This window comes from Ooceraea biroi, chromosome 1, assembly GCF_003672135.1.
Source record: "Ooceraea biroi isolate clonal line C1 chromosome 1, Obir_v5.4, whole genome shotgun sequence".
Taxonomy (NCBI): Eukaryota; Metazoa; Arthropoda; class Insecta; order Hymenoptera; family Formicidae; genus Ooceraea; species Ooceraea biroi.
Genome location: NC_039506.1, coordinates 18,290,371 through 18,311,269, shown reverse-complemented (window position 1 = coordinate 18,311,269; position 20,899 = coordinate 18,290,371). Strand labels below are relative to the sequence as shown.

At 42.1% G+C, this 20,899-nt stretch overlaps 1 protein-coding gene across 4 annotated transcripts in view; it reads left to right on the top strand.

The window, feature by feature from the left end:
• The first annotated feature begins 3,287 nt into the window (after positions 1 to 3,287).
• The window catches only part of LOC105283320 (dorsal root ganglia homeobox protein), a 68,068-nt gene continuing 50,456 nt past the window's right edge, over positions 3,288 to 20,899 (top strand). For 3 of the 4 annotated variants that reach the window (XM_011345968.3, XM_011345965.3, XM_011345964.3), the window contains exons 1-2: positions 3,289 to 5,634; positions 18,169 to 18,210. In XM_011345968.3, coding sequence (XP_011344270.1) covers positions 5,148 to 5,634; positions 18,169 to 18,210 — 529 coding nt within the window. In that variant the 5' untranslated portion in view covers positions 3,289 to 5,147. Of the gene's footprint in view, positions 5,635 to 18,168; positions 18,211 to 20,899 lie in introns of all 4 variants that reach the window. The other variant, XM_011345966.3, reaches the window with a different exon arrangement.

Below are 20,899 nucleotides of genomic sequence, written 5' to 3'. Positions count from 1 at the left end.
ACGATCTTAATAAAAGTGAGTACGGGTCTTAAACATGTTCGTAATAAACAGAGACACTTCACATAACGGGAGCCTTTCCCTGCCTGCCGCGAGTTAGCGCTCTTGCGCGATCGCAACGCAGCGCAAAGTGTACAATAATCCCTTGATGCGAAGTAGCGAATAAGGGAGGGTCGGCTCGAAAGGAGGGCTTTCCTTTCCGTACCCTCCTTAGACTGAGAAAATGAAGTCGGAGGAGTCGGCGATTTTTTAGCGAAACAAAGCGAAATGGACGCGAGACATCTCGCCGGGGCAGCAAAGAGGCCCTGCAGAAACTCTTCTGTCTGTTTACGCGGCGCTCAAACTTTGTGCCGTTGTCTCGTGCTTTACAATTGCTTTTTGCGATCATTTATGTATATACGTTAAATACGCTGCGCTTGAATGCCACTGAAGACGGATGTCGCCTTTATCTTTGTTGATTTAAGAAAAGGGGAGTATTGTTTCCGATATTATCCGAAAAATATTACAATTATTACAATTAATTGTAATAGTGTTATTGCTATTTTTTATTTTAATAAACTTGGTTAATTTATTTAATGGATTCTCTTTAAGTGATCTAAACAGAGACAATGGTGGTACTGTAATATAAGTGATGTAATTTTAATGACAATGAAGAGTTATACTTGATTATATCTATATATGTCTCATCGCGAATTGAATAATGAATTAATTGAAATAATTGAATTAATGTCACTGTTAAATCATTACTAGATTTACTGAGTTACTTATTTATTACACGAGACTACTCTTAATCAATGAAAATTTAAAATAAGATGTACTTTACTAAAGCTTTCATATTTGTGAAAAAACTAAATCAAGAAATGCAACTTTAAAAAAGCACATTAAATTAAAGAAACAATAAAAATGCATAACAAAAATATGAACCATGTGTATATGTACATGTATCTGTGCGCGCGCGTGTGTAAAATGACAATAACAGGAAACAAAAGCAAAGAAAGTAGACATAAGAGAAGAAAGAGGAAGAGAGGAAAGAAAGAGAGAGAAAGAAGTGAAAAAACGAGTGAAAAAACGAGAAAGAAACTTCGTTTTTCAAAAATAGCTCAATTTTGATCACGAAGTCAACCGCATCGGGGACTTTCGAAAAAATACCTTTCGATGTTACAACGGGAGTGTCTCGTCGGGGATCAAAAGATTCCACCCTCCCCGTCTGTCACCACTCCTCCCGCCAGCTACCGAGAGCACACCGCCACCTTTCTACAGTTGAATTGGCCGTGTTGGAAATCGCGACGGGGACTCGCAGGGAAGAATCGACCTTAAGCAGAACAGCCGTAAGGGCGTGTATCCGCGCCCGCTCTCCATCGGAGTGAGTTATAAATCGATTTGTGTCCCGGCCAATGAGGGTTGGAAGTAGCGCATTCTGATTGGCCGGTGCCCAGACCACTCCCACAATGTTAATAAAGGCTCCGAACGAAAGCCGGTTTCACAACGCCACAATCGCTGCTCTGCGAGACACAGTTTAGGTCAGCGATACTAAATATTCGGACTCGGCTTCTCCTATCTACGTCGATAATAACTGATAGCTCCATTTAACGTAGAAGTGATTAATTTAAAGCGTATTAAAAAAATGCACGTGTTGCAGCTGTAGCTGTCTTAATTAGCATGTAGTTGTTAATTACAAGCTGCATCTTATTTTTGCTGCTATATTTTATTTTTGCTATAATATCTAACTGCTATATTTTACATTTTATGTACATTCCTTGCACGTACATTATACAATTATTAATATTTATTATACGTTAATGTCTCAATACTCTTTTTATGAATTATGTGGTAACCACAGTTACATCTTTAAAAGAAGAAAGAGAGATGGTTTCAGATATCAGATATTAATTTATATAAATAAGATAATAAAAATAATCGTACATCGTATAAATAATATGTATTTTATATAAAGTTTAGAATTACAATTTATTATAATTTATAAAAAACTTTTTCGAAAGAAAAAGGCAAGAAAGAGAGAGAAAGAGGGGGAGAGTGAAGAGCGTTTCAAATCATGAAAGTGCTTTTAAAGGAAAATATATTGCAATCATTTGATATTCATAATTGTAGTATTATTGATAAATTATCCAACAATAGGAATAGGAGAGGACACGCAATTTATAATTACCTGGAAATACCGATAGCTTATGATATAATGGCAGCGCAATGAATTCAATATGATCTACATCATTTTCAGTTCATGTTATCAATTAATTAAATAAACAATTCGCTCTACATCATGAATCTATAATCTAATAAATTTAATATTAGATTATACACCGGTCTGCTCTCAGCAATAACAAATTAATAAATTATTTGCTCAGCTGATCTCATTCGTATCACATTAAAAATTTTTCATTTTACATTTTCCTTTATTCTTGATTATAATATATTTATATTTATATAAATAACGTATACAACGTATGAAGAATAAATAATAATTGCCTTTCTCCTTTCCATAGTTTTATTTTTCGCCTAAATCACAAAGAATTCAGAAAAAAATACATTATTCCCAAGCTTATAAATTCACGATTCAATTAGATTTCGCTTAATACAACATTATTGGCAAAAAATCAATAAAGATACAACGTATCACCTCATCATGAAAAATAATAACATAACTGATATCGAAGAAAAGAGATCGGAAATCACACACGAGCAGGCTCTCGTTTGTCAGCACCTCGTGATTCAGGTTCGTACTTATTCACGGCTGCCCAGCAGCCGCCGTTCGTGCCCGCCGAGCCATCCACGACCGTCGTCGGGCGCGCGAGAAAAGTCCCTCTTTTCTCCATGGTGAAACGCTCCGCCGTAGGCGTAGCCGCACCGAGGCGTCGACATCGCTAGACCCCACCTTCCCGCTGGTAACTAGGGCTATGTCTACCCGGCTGGCCGTCTCAAAAAGCCGACCAATCCGCGATACGAGACGGCCACTGCCGGCGCGTAAAGTAGCGGAGGCGCCTTTGTCGCCCAGGGTTCGCGCGGGGTCGCGAAGGGACGCGGGAGAGCGAAGGGGGGGGGGAGGACGGGGTAGGGAGCGCGAGCGTCGCGGTGGCGGGTACGGTCACGGGCGGAGAGGGGGGGCCGGGCGCGCACACGGCGGCGAGTCGTGCGCGCGGATGGGGCAAAACGCCACCCTCCGCCGCGCGCGAAGGGTACGTGTGTGGGTGCGTGCAGTGCTCTTCGCGTACCGCCGCCCCCGGGGGTTTCCCTTCTCCGTTCCACCCGTCTTCGCGCGCAGTCGAGCAACCCTGCGCTGCTCGACGGCTCAGTTGCTCAACGCCGCGACGACGACGCGGTTGCGCCACGACACGGCGAGACACGCGAGCCCTTCTCGCGCTGGGGACCATCCCTTGAGGCCGACCTTCGCGCCACCCTCATCATCCTCGACGCCTCTTCGCGATCACGAAGCCACGACCGGGTTGTTGACTGACGAAGGTTCGTCGCGCGCGTTTCGCCGGAGCCGCATCCGGAAGTCCCGTGATTCAAACGCCTCGAACAGACGTGAGAACCTTGTTTATGACTTTGGGTCCCCGGAAAGTAAAGCCGGAGGGCGTTTCGTGACGCGAAAATAATCCAACTTGGTTTGAGAATCAGCGCGATGTCGATCGAGGTTGAACCGTCGATGGGCAGACACGCGACCGAATGGACGCAAGTGCGGTAAGAACATCCAGGATGCGGATGATCGACGCGTGTAGAAGACACATGCCGATTGGCGTCTCCCATCGAGGACACCGATGAACAACGCCTCTAGGAGTTTCCGGAACGGCTTCCCCGTTCCTCATTTTACTCGCGCGTTTTCCCGAGACGCGATCACCGCGATTTCGGTGCGTCATTCCGGTCGAAGGGACCAGGCAGGAGCGAGGCATTCGTCCTGAAATTGTTCCTCCGGCCAATCCGAGGGTCTTCTCCAAGAGAAAGAAGACGCAGCGGCAGCTGCCGCGGAGCATCTCGCTGAAACTCGCGTACGCTTTCACGAGTGAAACTTAATCGTGCGCAGCAAGCTGCCGGCGTGCGTTGTTTCAGTGTTCGTGTCGAGCAGAGGCAGAGCTTCGAGCCATCGGGGGTCCCCTCGGGACTCGCGCGTACGCGCGCGGGCCAGTGTCGTGCAACGAGCAACGGACGGAGCAATCTGTACCTGATCACAACGAAACGTACATTTCAACGAAGCGAACAAGGAGGACGCAGCGGCGAGTACGAGTTGACTCGCGCGTCGCGATACGAGCAGAACCGAGCTGCACCCGCGCACTGTTTGAGCGCAAACGCATCGTTCACGGTTGCCGACGGTCAGCGAACGTTAATGAGGAAGGCCGGCCAGATATATCTCACGTTTCCTTCAGCACAACGACGACTAATCAAACGAAATGGCACCCGCCATCGCCGAGCACATTGACGTGTCGCAGGTATTCTGTTAAGGATTTTCAGTCCCGAGTATTCGATGATCACAAATACGTGCGAAATGCTCTGCTAAGGCTCTATCTCAGCGTCGCACCTTTCCCAACGCTGCTCGCACGCAATACGATTGAGAACGAACGCTTGAACGGCCTCAGAGCGTACGATTTATATAGCTCCCAAATTCAACGCCAATGACCGTCGGACGCTGACGGTAAGTCGAGACGGTGATGTTAAGGCCTACCGGATTTGATAATCGGTATGCTATATTCAGCAATTTTACCGTGAAAATTGCAATGGTAGTAATACCGGATTTGTAAGCTGGATTAAGAATCCTGCGATATTCTCTGGTTTCCGTGTTCGAGCCGATCGGCTAGATCCAGTTAGAAGAAGTATAACAACGACGCCTTCTGATCAAATGTCTGAACATCGTAGATTATAAAATCTACGAAGACTGAACAACGATCATTCCGAGAGGTCTAATCCTGTCAAACGATCGAAAAGAAATAGAAGGCGCTAGGTAAGCCTCGTGTCCTCGAATGATCCCTGAAGTTAGCCGGCGGTCTCACATCCGCCCGCGGTATCCTCCCCGTCGCTCGTCGGTTGCCGGCAAATTTCGAGTCGCAGATCGACGGTCGACGGCCACTCCGTTCCCGTGAACGTCGTGCGGCCGAGAATGTTTTGAGCTCGCGTGATCGCCGCGATCAAGAACGGACACGAAGATGCCGCAGCAGCAGCAGAGATCGGCCTTCGCGATCCAGGAGCTGTTGGGTTTGGATGGGACCGGAAATCGGAGCGGCGGGACCGATCGCGGGTCCCCGCAGGGTTCCCCACCCGCCGGGGTCTCGGCTGTCTCCTACGCTCCAGCGGCGCCCCATCACTCGAAATTATGGGACTACATGCCCAGCCTGAATCATCTGAGCAATCTGGGGAATCTGGGAAATCTGGGCAATCTGGGCAATCTCACGGCCTCGCGGATGGCCTACCTGAACGCGCAGGCTGCCGTCGCGGCCGCCTTTCTGCCGCCACCCCATCCCCATCCAGCCCACCACGTACCGCACCATCAGGTACATCAATCGGGTCAACTTCCGGCATCGCCGCCCGGCGTCAACCTGCATCCCGCCGCACATGCGCAGCACGTACTTCCGGGCACGGCCGTCACTGCGAATCATCATCAACATAGTCCGACTCAACACACACCACCTCATGGTAAGTGGATGCTCTCGATTCTCCATCTAATGATCACTATCAAGGTCCATCAGTCCCGTCATCTCTATTTTCGGTTTTACTGATTGATTTTCAACGGATTGGTTTTCGACGGGGAAACTCTCCAGAAACCGAAAGCGAGGTTAGTTCAATTCCTTTTCTTTTTTTGTTAATTGTGCTAAGTTTGAAACTTTTATAAATACATCAGTCATAACCTATCTCAAAAGAGTGTCATCGAGTCTCAACGGCTCGAACCTTACCAAGTTAATATTATACTATTTAGTTATAGTTCATAAAGATAGTTATTCTGGTCACGTAGTATGTTTAACATGAAATGATGTGATCTCACTTATGGTTATAATTCTCGTAGAATTTTGTCCGTTACAAAATATCAAAAATATAATTCGACATCAATTGCAGCTCTATTAATAAACATTAAAAAAAATTTTGCTTGCATAACTACTAACGTATTACGTTATATTCTCGTAAGTTATGAAGGGAGTAGTTTCTCAAAGTATAAATATTAATAAAATTATTTCAACTATTTAATCGTGTAATAAGTAATCAAAATATATAGTTTTAATTTTTATCGTGTTATGAATGCAATATAATTCGACTAATATAAATAGTCTAAAATAGACAGCGGTGTTTGAAACTTTATCGAACTCTAATCAATCAATAAAAAAAGAAAGACTCAAAATTATACATAGCGTACGCTAATAATCCCAGGAACACTCCCTGGGAATCTCTCCAAATTTCACGGAAAAGCTAGCTGCAATAACGTCATTATCCGTAATTCTATCGATAAATATTCCTCGTACGACGTATCTATCAACCTGTACATCGGGAACCGCGCGTTAATTGTAGACAAGACTGAACTTATGACCCTCCGCTTTGCTGGCACAGAGGTAAATTAATAGGCGTATCGTCATCCTAGCGTGAAACGAGCACTTAACTGCCACTTACAGCTATCGCTTAATAGAGAGCCACTCAAGATCAAGTTACTGAAAATCGACACACAACACTTTTGTCGCGCATCCACGCGCGCCGTCGACATTGTGTGCACGCGGCAAGAATCCGGGGGAATTTTCGGGAAAAATGCCATTCGGCCGGCGCGGCAGCTGTGTCTTGCGTTTCCGATGCGCACACGAACGCCGGCCAGGACGAGTGCACTCGAGCCGTCCGTCGCTCGATCGAGAAGCAACACGGACTTTTATTTGCCGGATATTTTGATTCGCCACGAAACCGAGCGTAAACCAATGAAGACTGGAAACGCGTTGCTCGTTGTAACTTGAAACTGCTTCCTCCATGGGCCGTGAACAAATAACTATCGCCAGTATATACAGATTTGTTAATAAATCGCGCTTTGCTTTTGCTGCGAGATGCAATTATTTATTATCACGCATTACGTGGTTCGTAGTAATTTACCGTACCGCATATCATTTCGCAAAGAATAATTGCACCAGAAAGTTTTGCGTTGATATCCGTTTTCATTTTTCCATGAAGGCGTTGTTTTTACTTTTCATAATTTTATTGTACTGTTTGAAAACATAATAACTTCGTTTTGGTAAGCGGCAGTGTATAATTATGATGTATCATGCAAATACATTTGCAAGATGTATTACATGTATCATTCTTATTTACACCTTATTAGGATCGTAACAGGCTTTGAACGTAATTAACGTGCAATGTAACGTCTTGCATGTAATATCAAGATGAAAAATAAAAAACAAGTTGAGGAAGATAATATTTTTTGTATTTTAAATATTAACGTTGGAGGCACGGCAGAGGGAAGAGGCAGAAGGAAGAGATAAAGAGGAACGGTATGCATTGTGGGAATTGATTATTTTCGTCGGAATAATCTCCCCAACGTTATGAATAATTAGTGATATAATGAATTGAGTGTTAGGCGGGCCTGCAATGTCTCACCAAAACACAAAGAGCATCGACGAAACTGGCCGCTCCAACTGTTCTCAACTTGCGTCCGATTTTTAAATCGGTCGATGTCGATGCTTTAAATATGCAGCATTAACAACAGTATTGAGATCATTTGAGTTGAATTGTATAAATTATCATATATATTCTTATTATATTATTTATATAAAGTGTACTGTTTATAACAGCACAAGATAAGGAAAATATTCATGCTACAAGTATAAATATATAGAATAATATAATACATACATATATATAAATATATAATACATATCGCACAGAACTCAATATAAAATATTTATTTCAATATCTACACTTAATTGAAAAAAATTTGTATAAATTTAGATGCACAGAAAATTCTTTTGCAATACGGACATTAATATTTTCTCTACAATGTATGCAAATATAATAATTATGCATTTATAACGTTTCCAAAAATTCTGAAATATTTTTTATATATTTAAATTATATCTCTCTTATAATATATAACAAAAAATATACGAAATGCATACTTACGTTTACAACTTTATATTTATTGATCGCGAAAGCGCTGCATATAATTGATTTCTGACGAGTGATTCCAATACGGTTTTATTGTATATCACTATTTAAACATCATGGAGAGATTTCGCAGGCGGGAATGAATTTTGAGAACGATTTTTGGGTGTCGGGTTCCAGATGGAGCACAAAGGATCTGCCGTTCCATTCAAACGTCACTCTGGCACCTCGTCTCACAGCATTTATTTGGTGTGCTCCATTCGTTCCTTTTTGTCTTAAATCTTTGGCAGACTTAAAGACGAGAGCACAGGCCAAGATTTCACTACCGTTAATATTCCAGCCGTTCAAATTGTTTACAATAACAATTATGTTAATGATTATTCAGTAACAATTACGTCGAGCTTCGATCAAAATGCAATCTTCAGTTTATAGTGCAAAATTCAGAGATTTATTTCCTTATCGTTCATTTTTATTTATCTAGTTACATTGTATTTAAAATATTCACTGATCATTGATTGTGAAACAAAATTATGTAAAAATAAAATGTAGAACTTAGTATCATCAAGAAATAAAAGAAAGACATAAAATGCAAGCTTTAACATACTAAAGGATGATAGTATCATTATTGGTTTTTAATTAAAAGCGATTCCACTTCCTTCTGGCATCCTTTTTACTCTTGTTCTCGAAAAGAACAAGTATTCACTTAATTTGAAATTAAAAAATTATTATATGCATAATATTCAAAGTAAACCAACTGCACGTAATTTTTATAGCCCTAAACTTTCAATTTGTACGCGTAAAAGTGACAACAAAATCAGAATAATAGTTATGTAAAACATTTGTAATTATCAACAGGTTCATTCTAGTCCAATTAATCATCTTATTCGAAGCTTCATAAAGTCAACACATCGTATCGTCATGTACACACGATTACGTAGTGTCGCGAGAGTCGTGGATTACGGTAAATGACAACTTCTCCAATTCCGAAGAAATCGAGTTATATTATTTCGCGAGGATTCACGTTCGGCCTCACCGTCGAGATGTCACGCGGAAAAGAAGGAAAACGGAAGAAAATAAGAGAGAGAGAGAGAGAGAGAATTCTCGCATAGAAAAGCGTGTTACACGCGGACGACAATGACGATGACTATATCGAGACGAGTCGAGTAAGAGAGAAAAAGTGTGGAAGAGAAGCGACAGAAAGAGGAAGATAGAACGAGGGGGAGAGAGAGAGAGAGAGAGAGGGAAGAGGAAGGTGCGTGAGTTCTTCGAGCTTCTCAGGCGTTGATAGGCAATTTAGTTGATTGCCAACTTCAAACGACCCGAAAAAGCAGCACCGAGACGCGACGCGCGCGTCCCGTTAGGAAGCCGAAAGCGTGAATCAAACGATCGCGCGTATCCCGGAATCCCTAGAACAATAAGCCTGTCCAACTGCCTTCCTTTCTCTTCCGCGACAACTGCGAACTGTTTCGTGCGATGCCATTGTTTCCCATTTTTGGTTTAGAGTCCCTGTACAGAGACTCTAATTTTGATGAAATGTCTCCATTAACGTCTTCTTGCTCTACAGGTAATGATTATCGAGATCATTGTTAATTATATATGTTGATTACTTTATATAATCATTATCTTCTATAGTTTTGTCCTTTAAGTAATTTTTAAATTTTTTCTTCAACAAATGTTTATGATTTTAATAATTAATTAATAATAATTAATTTTTTGAGTTTTACGATGTTGCTTCCGAACCTGCAATCTTGTTTGAAAGATTAAAAAATCTTTCGTCTTGATGTTTTCTGGAAGCTACATTTTAACGTGATTTAATAGAACAAGCCGCTCTCGAGTGGCTTACAGAAAACCTATAAATTGTCGTGAACATAATAAAACGACACTGAGACGGCGAAATTCAGCGTAACAGACTCCCACATTCGGGCCCACCTAGCCGGAATGGAGTAATTCGACTACCGTGGGGAAATCGCTTTTCGGGATTCGCGTTTGATTCGCGAAAAGATCGCGTCCCGATTTGCGGTTGTCGTGCGCAAATCAGCGCCCGGTTACGGGCAGGCTTTTCGAGAGCGCGTTGAATTCCGCTTTTCTGCGTCGCGTGTTGCAGCCACAGGATGTCGACATTCGCCGTCGCACTCTCGCGATACAGTCACGCCCCTGGCGAAATGGTTTCCTCTAGAAAATCGCGACGGCGACAGCGGCGGAGCGGAAAAAAAAGAAGTGGAGTAGTGAGCCCGATGCGGGCAAGGGGTGCGGTCTTCGGGGGTAGGTCGATACTGATTAGTACTTGAAAGCGCGGCTCCGTATCCTTCGCGTTCACATGCGTCGGTTTCTGCGCGCGCGTTGTAACGACGCGCCATTTCGCGCTTTCATCGCGCGAAATGGAAGCAGCGCGAACGAGTGGCTTTGAACGAGTTAGACGCGGATGACAAATTCGTCAGAGCGCCCGGTTTTCTTTGTTCTCAAGAAGAGTGTCGCGGTGAGAGTTCCGCGAGTTCCACGACCTCGAAAGTTCTATGTTTGCACGTGCGAATGTGCAATTTTTTGCGCGTCCATGTGTGAGCGAGTGACGGCGGAATGTAAATTGGCCCACTCGCCGATGAGACCGACGCGGAACGGAATCCTTGCGAAAATCCCGCGCTGGAAAGTAATTCTTGACTTCCGCGACGCGAAGAGCACCGCCATTAGTTCTCGAGAAGGTTCGCGGCGGCGCACGTTTCGCCCGTTATACGAGATAAAATAATTAGCAATTTCAGGAAGCGAGTGGAAGAGTGTTATAAGTGAAGGATAATTTAATTATTTCTTCCTGTAATTGTTTTTTTTAATTATTTCCTTCTGCTTTAGAATTTATGTAAGTCATATTTGGAAATGCATATTGTCTTCTTCCTCTTTTATTTATTAACATAAATTTATTAAAATGTACGTATACCTTCTTCTGCGTTCCCTAATTATTTTTTGCCATGCTCTCGTAGAACAAAGTACTGCTGAGAGCTTGAAAATGTGCATTAAGCTGACAATTTTTGCGGTGAATAAAGAGATGTAATGTTCCTTAAAGCATTTTTAAAAGAGAAAGGAAAGCAGCAAGTTCCGACAAAAAGCGTAATAAGACGGGATTTATTCATTCTGCGTATAAAAACCAGAAAAGTGGAGCTAGACCGGCGTTTGAAGGAGAAAATAAATGGCATTTTTGCTGTATATGTAATACATAAATATACATTTATAACGAGTATATGTTGCACACGTTTCCAATATAAATTGAATGTATTCCGAGAGCTTCATTGGTTTATCTCGTAGAAGAATGCGACGCAGTTCGCGTCACCTGGCCCGGTTTATGCAATTGCGAATGCAAATTAAATGAAATTAAACAGTTAATTAAAGTGCCGGTGCCCCCGGAGAAGTTAATTGAGATTCTTGGGAGATTTGTCGCGCGGAATGTCTTAATTTAGTCCCTTAAGCGCCCTAACTCGCCTTAACAACTTAGAATAATTGGATAACACTGCCGAGGCGCACTCGCTCCGCCAGAAGGAGGAAAATTTAGTCTTCCAAGCACGGATGTCCCTTTTTTAAGCGCGTCGTGCAATCCACGTTACGCGTACAAAGTAATTCCGTTAGTATTTTCCTCGCGAGAAAAATTTTTAGTCACGGCGACTCTCGTGCGTCACTCTCGTGATCGAAAATAAACCAACGAATTTCCACATCGTCTATGAAAATTTATTCTGTCCTCTTTTATCCTTTCTTCCTCTTTTTTTCTTTGTTGGAAATGTCATTCTTCAGTATACTTGTATTGTTTCGGTAGAAAGATACAATAATTAAAGAAATTAATTCAAAAGTTTATTAAAATCGGTATTATAAAATAATATTAGTTCTATGGTATTTTATAATATTGATTTCATTAATTTTATGCTGATTTCAGATACAGTAGTCATTTTTATTGATTTTATACTATAAAACAAAAGCGTAGGATTTGCAAACCTGTCAGAAATAATTTGCTAAAATTTTTGGTACACTTTTTGTACAATTTTCATAATGGTATTTGACGAAACATATCACATCGCTCGATATGCATCCTCGAGCGGGTAGTCATCTTAATGCACGTATCCCTCGCGATGTAAGAGGCCGTTACATTTCATATACACGCACCCACACACACGTTCGCGCGATCTAATTTGTATTTTCCCACCGACTGATTGCCACGAATTTTCCCGGCTTGGGTGGAGAAATGATTTTCTCTCATTACACACTCTCTCGTCGCGATGTCAATCATTTGACCCTCGTTGCCGCAGTAGCTCGCCTAATCGCCTAATCGTATAATCCGCTCCAACAAATCAATTCGGGTCCCCGACCAAAAGCGCCACTTCACGCTCTATAGCTCCTGCCTGGTAACTATACCGCGATTACCGGGATACAGAATTTTGCTGGAATCATTCGGCATAACGTGCACATTTTGATGCGAGACGCGATTCCGAATTTATCTGATACGATAATTTCACGCGCGCGCACGTATACGTATCCATGTATACATATAGTATTTGTCAAATATTAATTCTCGATTAGTCATGAGTTCAGAGCATTTTTCGCACACAGCGACGTATTGGATAATAACACAAGATAATTAAATCAAACGTAACATGTACGAATATGTAGATGTATTATATACTAAATGCCGCTAATATTTAATTGGTCGCGGAATATTCCACTGGATGTTTGATCGATTGACTGATTAGCAACGAATTTATCCGCAACGAAAATGAACGCTCTATTAAATGTGGGACGCGATATAGCGCGAAGCGAAAACTATTTGTTACACATCTCCAAGAAATTAGCTGTGAACTATAATAATTTACACTTGTAACGTAATCGCACTTGTAATCTCACGGACTTCTTAATCGGCACATCGCGATATATAATAAAAGTAATAATAAAGAGAAAATAATCTCTGCTAGCTGCTTAATGTCACGCGAGCAGAAGCCGCATTCGATTGTGAATCATCAGTCTGCGATATCGACGTGCAAGGGATATCGATCTACCGCCCCGTGGCCTCCTCCTCCCCTATCCACCCTGCGGCAAAGTCATGCGTGCTAACGGGCCACGTAACCATGGCACGTCGCACTATAAACTTGTCGGCATTGTTTCAAGGCGGCGCGTACATACGGCCGGGCTATCAATCGGCCTTTTCGCGCGGGGCACTCACCTCGTAAATTTTCACCCTTTGACACGCGCCCGATGCGAGTGCGCCCCCCTTCCCGCTCTCCCCCAACCCCCCTCTTCACCCCCCATCCACCAGCGAGAGAGGAGACCCGGGGACACGGCCGGCAGCTATGGCGGTGCGCGTCGGCGCGACAGTGGCAGCCCCCGGTTGGCGCAGGAGCTTAACCCCCTCGGGACCTGCGGGACGTTAATGAAATAACACGGGAATTAGTCTCGGACATTACTGGCAAACTATGTCCATTACCGCGTTCCCCGGTCCCCTCTTGCACTCTGCCCCGCGGAAGTACAGAGCACCGCGAAGGCCGAACCTCTGCTCACGAGGGCCGCTGCCACGCGAAACGAATCGGGGTGGAGATTAAAATAAATAAAAAAAAAACAAGAAAAAAAGATCAGGGTGTGTAAATAGAATAATTCTGTTCCCCCGTTCATGGCGTGGGTGGAATTACGTACGCATAAAATTCTCATGATTGTTAGTTGAACGGACTTCCTGAAGGGATTACTCCCTTCCAAAGGAGTATTTATAATACACTTAGTTGTATGGATTACTAGTGTATTGTTGATTTATGTCCATTATATCACGTGTTAGTTGAAATGGACATGTTCTACTTCGGCAGTTATGCTATCGAGACAATGTCGGTGTAATCTATCGCGTTGTAAAAGCTAGAGCGACTCGCTCGCACTTGGAAGTGCCGCCTCATCGCGGTGACTTCATTCCGCTGACTTATGGAACTTAAATCTTGACGCCGCCCTCTCACCCCTCGCATTTAATCGCGCCACGTTCGCACACTTCTACTTCACTTTGCTCCGTCATGTGAAGTCTAAGCTCCTCGTTCGTGATTTATAACACTAGTGGCTTAATTCTGCTTAGCTCAATTCGACTCGCTATAATTTAAACTCGATTTATTATATTTTCTTCGGTGTCAGTTCGAACAAAATTGAGGGGTAGAAAGGGAAAAATTCAGTACACAAGATAATCGATTTGCTGACAAAAAGCGGAGGCCTTTTAGAGATGATAAATTTTATATATTGCGCTTTTTATCGATACGATGTAAAATGTAATAATAAAATTTATAATACGCTTTATTATGCACAATTTATATCCTCCTATATAAAATTCATAAATGCACGAGCATGAAAGCTAATTTAGTAAAACAGTTTAATATTTTATGTGATATTTTATATAATTAATTTTGTGTGTACCCGCGTGCATAACCGCACTGCCGAATGTGCAAGACCATCCACATCCATTGCGCGACGTGGCGCGACGTTACTCGCGGCACTCGCAAGCGGCACCGCGTGCATACGCACGCACATTTCGCATACACACGCCGCGCATGTAACGCGTTGTCGTTGCCGAGCGTAAGTCGCTCAAATTGGCACGGATTTCCAGCCCAACACCTCGATTGTCCTCGCTAGAGAGTGCTTCGCGAGGCATACGCGAATTCACGCCTCGAACACACGCGCGCGCGTCGTTGTGTCCCCCTCACCCCTTTCGCGTCTCCCTTTACCGCAGCGTGCTTCCTCTTCGTTTCTTTTCCCCGATCACACACACGCAAACGTACACACACACACACACTCTCTCTCTCTCTCTCTCTCTCTCTTGCTTCGTTGTATATTTATCTCCTTTTCCAGTCCGAATCCCTTCGCTGATCTCCGTCTCGCTCACGTATCCATCACCCTTTCCCTTCGTTCATCCCTTCGTTACTCATGCATCTTGATCCTCCTCGCTCCTCTCAGCCACTTCTCTTTTTCTCTGTCGGTCTCTCTTGATTTCTCGTACACCAGTCTATCGCGCGTATCGTACTCTTACACTTATCCATTTCCCTCTGTTGCTCTCTTTTTCTTACCCCTTTTACGTGCTTATCTCTCTTCTCTATTATCCTTTATCGCGTAAGTCCCCCTTTTCCAGATGGTTCCCTGGTTTTTGTCTCTTAACATGCGCGCATCTCTCCTCTTTCTGACGAGATATTCCCGCTCTCAGCCCTCCTCGCTCCTGTGTCTCATTCAAATTAGTCGTACATCGATTCTTTGTCGTTTAACCCTGCTTTTTCCCTTTCTTTCCCCCATTTTTATATTTTCGCACTTTGTACTTTTTCTCCCTAGTCATATTTTTTAATATACCTATATATACTCTCTCAAAACTAATATGTGTTCATATCTTGCATACGCGGAGCAAACATAAATTTACGGGCTAGCCGAGGCAACTCGATTCCTCCGAGGGAAATCGCATGTCAGGCTATCAAGAAGACACGCTCGAGCAACGTGTTGAATAAGCCGACGTGTTCCGCAGCCGTCCGCCGTACACGCCTCCGACCGCAAAAGAGATCCGTCGAGAAGACGGATTTTCAAAAGGGGAAGGAGAAAGAGAGGAAAAGAGAGTAACCGCACAAATCCTAGTATAATACTAATAGGGCCATAATAGGGTCAATAGGGCTTAGCCGCGCGACGACAATAAGATCTTGTCAAAATACGCCGAGTAACACGAGCCTAGGAAGCGGATTTTTCTCAATGGGGGTCCCTCTCGCTGCCTGTCCCTCCAGCCCCCCTCCGCACCCTCCTTCTCCTGGTCGTCCCTCTCCTCCCTCCCCCCGCATCGACTGGTGGTACGAGAAACGATGCGCATTAGGGGGTTTTAAAAAAAAGGAAAAAATCCGGAACCTTCCACGCGCGATTGAGGTTTAAGTTTCACCACGCGACCGCCGCGATCCAACCGCGAAGGGAGGAAACGCTCGTGTAAAGAAAAATTGGGGAAAGAATGCCATATCAACGGCTGACGCGCGCGCGCCGTTCGAATTTCAGTGAAGTGAACAGCTTCCGCGTATCCGCGGAAGCCGGTGAGGAGATTACGTGCGTGCAATTTGCCGAAACGTGAGCTCGATTCCCCGATGACGGGTTTCTCTTGCTTTTACATAGCTCGGCGTTTTCCCTTGTGCGTTCGGTGGCCTCTTCGGTGACAGTATGCGATGGGTTCATATTTTCCATTTTGTAACCTATATTTGAGGTACTATCATCATCAAATATAATTTTTTATGCCATTTTGAGCTGCGAAGTATTACGTACCCTAAATATGATAATAAGAACAAAAGGAGAAAATATTTTGAAATTCAACGTTACATTTCTAAATGTAATACGAAAAATTCTGACGTAACGAGAATATTTTAATAAACACGAAGTAATCATTTTTATGTAAATATCGTTACGCTTGACGTCTCTGTTCAAAGGGATTTACCCCCAAAGGAACATACCGTTTTTCGCAGAAAGGACGCGGTGAGTTAGGCTTGTTAAAGCTGCCAACGGGGTTGGCGGGGAGTAGCGGCGGGCCCCGTACTTTTCTGGGTTAATTTATCAAACAAACGCGCAAACCCGGGTCAAGCTTGGCATCCCCATTTTAAGATGCTGGCTCGTTAAAGTCATTTGAGGGAAGCCAGCTCCGCCACCATCATCGCGCGGAACTTCCCCTTCGTGAAACGTAAAGTCTATCTCGCAGTCGCCGACGAGCCCCCAATTTTCTTAGGAAGCGGGCAAATCTTTTTCAACCCCTGTTTTCCGCCGCCCCAACCCTACGTCTACATCGCGCGCGCCGCGGGATGACTTTATTAGAAAATGGCTGCATCCTGAAACGTCTTAATATACGCGGTGTTTATTTTCTTTCCAACGACTTTCCAGTTTCCACTTTCTCAGTGTTCGCTTCTGCGAAAAGAAATTGAGAGTAATAATCAATATAGCTACAAATTGACGTCTAAACAATAAGCGGAGAAGAATTATGTTTGTCGTACATTTATGCTATAAGAATTAAAGCAGACGTGTAAAGTTTAGAATGTATTTTAGGGTATGTTGGATCAATTAATACGCGCGAGTGTTCTCGTTTATTAATTGTTAACCGATCGAGAGAGGCTCTAATAAAATTAACTCGTACAATTGCGCGACGAGTGCTTTGAATTTTATAATTCATAATTAAATTCTGTTTTGAATTAATTGCTGCGTTTATGAACGCGACTCACACACGTCGCAATTGCGCTCGTCATTCATTAATGAAGGTTATCAAAAGTAATAAGTTCTAAATCAAGCGAGAATTATTCAAGAGAGAAAGAGAGAGAGAGATTGTTCTTTTGGACAACTAATGATGATGATCGAGCGACTCGAGCCGATTTAAATTTCGCATCGGTCGATTCGACATCGGGATGACGGAAGCGGAAAAAAGAGATTTTTATTAATTATTTTAATGAGATGACCTGGGTCATGGGCTGGCTTTTCTTTCGGACAGAGACAAACCTTTTTTTTTGTAAAATTTTAATTAATTAAATTACAGTTCATTCTTTCGCGCGGAGTAATTAAGAGCGGCGCGTTCGAGCGCGCGCTGTAGTGTGTGTTTCTGCAGGAGGACAAAGAGCACTGAAATCTGAAATATCTTAGCAGGCATTAATGAAATAATTGTCGAGTTAATTTCGCAGGGGCGTTAATCAGAACGCGCGTTAACGCGCGCTGCACTCGCCCATTTGGTGGCGAGTCACGTTGAAGGAATATAAAATTTATATTAAACTATTAATAGATCTTGCTTGGCAATTTTGAATAAACATTATCCACACGTTGCAGTAATCGCAGTCTTGAGCTTCCAGAAACGTGATATGCTATTTGACAACAATTTCTTGGATATAATCAATATCTCTGGACAACTTACTATTTTACAATTATCTCTTAAGGCAAAGATATAACGGAGATATACAGTTATTAAAATTATTGTTATTATTTTTAATTGGTTAGCTATATAAAAATACTATCGTAATTTTTATGTTAATAATAAAAACACAATGTATATGATGTTTCGAATCTTGTGTGAAATGATAATTATCAATGTTGATTGTTACTATATTAAATTAATAACTTTTTCTTCTGTTTTAGGATTTTCGCAGTCAAAAGGATCATTCCCGAATGCGAGTCCAGGTAAGATTTTCATAAAAATATAACATTTACAGTATCATATATTAACAAAATTGCAATAATTCGAAATGTGATACGAGTGATACGAGTTTACTTCTTAGTCAGAACAAGTTAAATAATTTGTGTAAAGTATATGCGCTAAGAAAATAATAAACGGAATCAATTCTGATTTCTCTTAAATTGTCATTCCAGTTTTCTACAATTGGTAAAATTTCATAAAATACATGATTTAACAAGAGAATAACTGACTTTATTGAGACAAGACGTACATTATTCTCGGAGGAACGTAACTCGCTTCGAATTTGACAAGGTAACAGCGAAAAGACGTGGCGACATAACATTTTTATTCGCAATAACGAAACTCACGCGAATTCGCGGTGCGCACGTAAATTCAGCAGTCTCTTCTCGACCCAGCAAGCGACTGCCGAAATCATGAACGCGTTTACGTCGTCGCATCGAATTTATGATTCTCGAATGCGAGCATCGTCGAAAATTCAGCGCATTTGTTCTCCCAGTTTCCTCACTGTGCAATAAAAGTGGCAGAATTTTCAAGTTACGTTCTTTGGCGTACAACAATTACATAAAAATACCGAATAAATGATGAGAAAGCTTATATCGCTTATATTAATCATGAAAGATGACTCTGTTGCGTAATAATTCAAATTGCATTAAAACCGTAACAAATTCCTACGTTTCTCTGTGAGATCTTATATATTTCCTAGATCATAAAAAATATTTATTCAGTTAAATAACCGGTTAGCAAACAGGAAAGATTTTCGCGAGGAATACAGTCGGAATGGCGATAATGATCAATGCAATGGAGCGATAGTGGCTCTCATCATGCCTCGTGATGCTTCGACAATGAATTCTACAGATGACGTAACTATTATCGCCATATGATGATGACATCACGCGCACACGGGTGGACGAGGAAAGGAAGAAAAAAACTGCTTACGTATTCATGCGCGCGATGATTTCGATTTTTCCGAGCCATTAAGCGCGACCCGTTTGGCCCGCAAAGCGATGTCGCTCGAAACGAGAGACGACAAGTTGAAAATGATTACTGTGGATGAGCTGCGCGTCTAATGGGAACGAGCCCCAGCATCGTGTGCTACGAATATTCATTGTCACGTCGTAACGTCGTGTAGACGATCGATTAATTATTGCTAGCGATCATTTTCGAGGGTCCGTGAGACAAATCCTGTTAATTTTCTAATACTGGTTTATGTTAATATTTTTTTGAAGTTTTTCTGGCGAATTGTATTAATTAATTCATCAATATTTTGCTGATATAATGTAACTAATATTTTTGTATGACAAAGAGAAAGAGAGAGAAGGAGAGGAAGGTTAGCTATTTTATAATTAGCAGCTTAAATCAAGATATAAAGATATAGTTTTAAAATTAATAATAATATTAATAAATTAATGGACACTGCTTCTGTATTTCTGCTAAATTTATGTTACATTTAAATATCCACCTTAACAGATACATTTGTCATACAGAGAGGTATTGTTTGTCAACTATTTAGTAGTTATAATTATTCATAACTGTTTATAAGAGGAATATAACTGATTTTTCGATGCAGATTATAATTGAGAGTTGCTCTGTTTTTAAATTCATCTTTTTCAGCTATCGGGTAACTAATATAAAAGATACAATGAAAACGGATAAGTGGTTCCAATATTATTATCAAATATAACGATTAAAAGATCTGTTTGCGCCCAAATTTACAACCTCAATATTTTTCGATTCCCTCTAATTTTATTATACATGGGAAATATATATCAGACGAGGTAACGGCATCCGAAAGCAGGCGGACACCCTCGAGGGGGCAATTTAAGATTTGACAGCGGGCGTGAAAACGTACTCGAATTTCAAGTAAAGAACGTCTCCCATTACCAATAGCGTTTCAATGTGGCAAGGCGTGCCCAGCACTACGAATTCCCAAAATGTTTTGACATGAAACACAATACGGCTATGTAAGCTACGTAGCGATTACGAGAAACCACATTAAATTATAGAATCAAATAGTGGAGGATTATTTTTACATATGAATGCATCGTAAATATTACTTCATTTTTATATTAGGTTAAGCGAAAAGAACGTGCGGATTATTTTAGCACAATTTAAAAGCAAAAATGTGTTTTAAAAATTAATTAATATAGTTTTGCATTTGAAGTTTCTAAAGTGAAGCCGTCTTGAGGTCCGTGCGGACTTTGCAATCCAATAATTTTCTTTAATTAATTAATGACTTATTATATTTTTTCGTTATATCAGATGATCGAGTACGATGATTAACGTAAACATCACGATGCTCCCAATTTTCACGAGCAGTTTGAGTCCTTCAATTAGATAAATATTACTAACATGGCATAATCTTTTAGAAGAAGGAAAAGGTTTCAGTCTTCTCGATAATGTTCAAGATACGAGACCACTCCCTCGTGTAACATTACGTAATCGATGCTGGTCTCTATATAGGTGCCGAAGGAAATCTGGTAGCGTTTCTCGTACGGAATCCACGCCGGACGGACCGGCGCGGGAGAAAGGGATTCCTCCCTTCATCCACGTCCGTGTTTCCGCGCGTCTTCAATTTTCCAGGCGGTCCTTTTCGAGCGGCGTCGCAGCCATCGCCGGGGGCGCGCGGGTTGCCGGCGCGCGCGAGTCTCCTTTTACTCCGCGTATCTCCTCCGC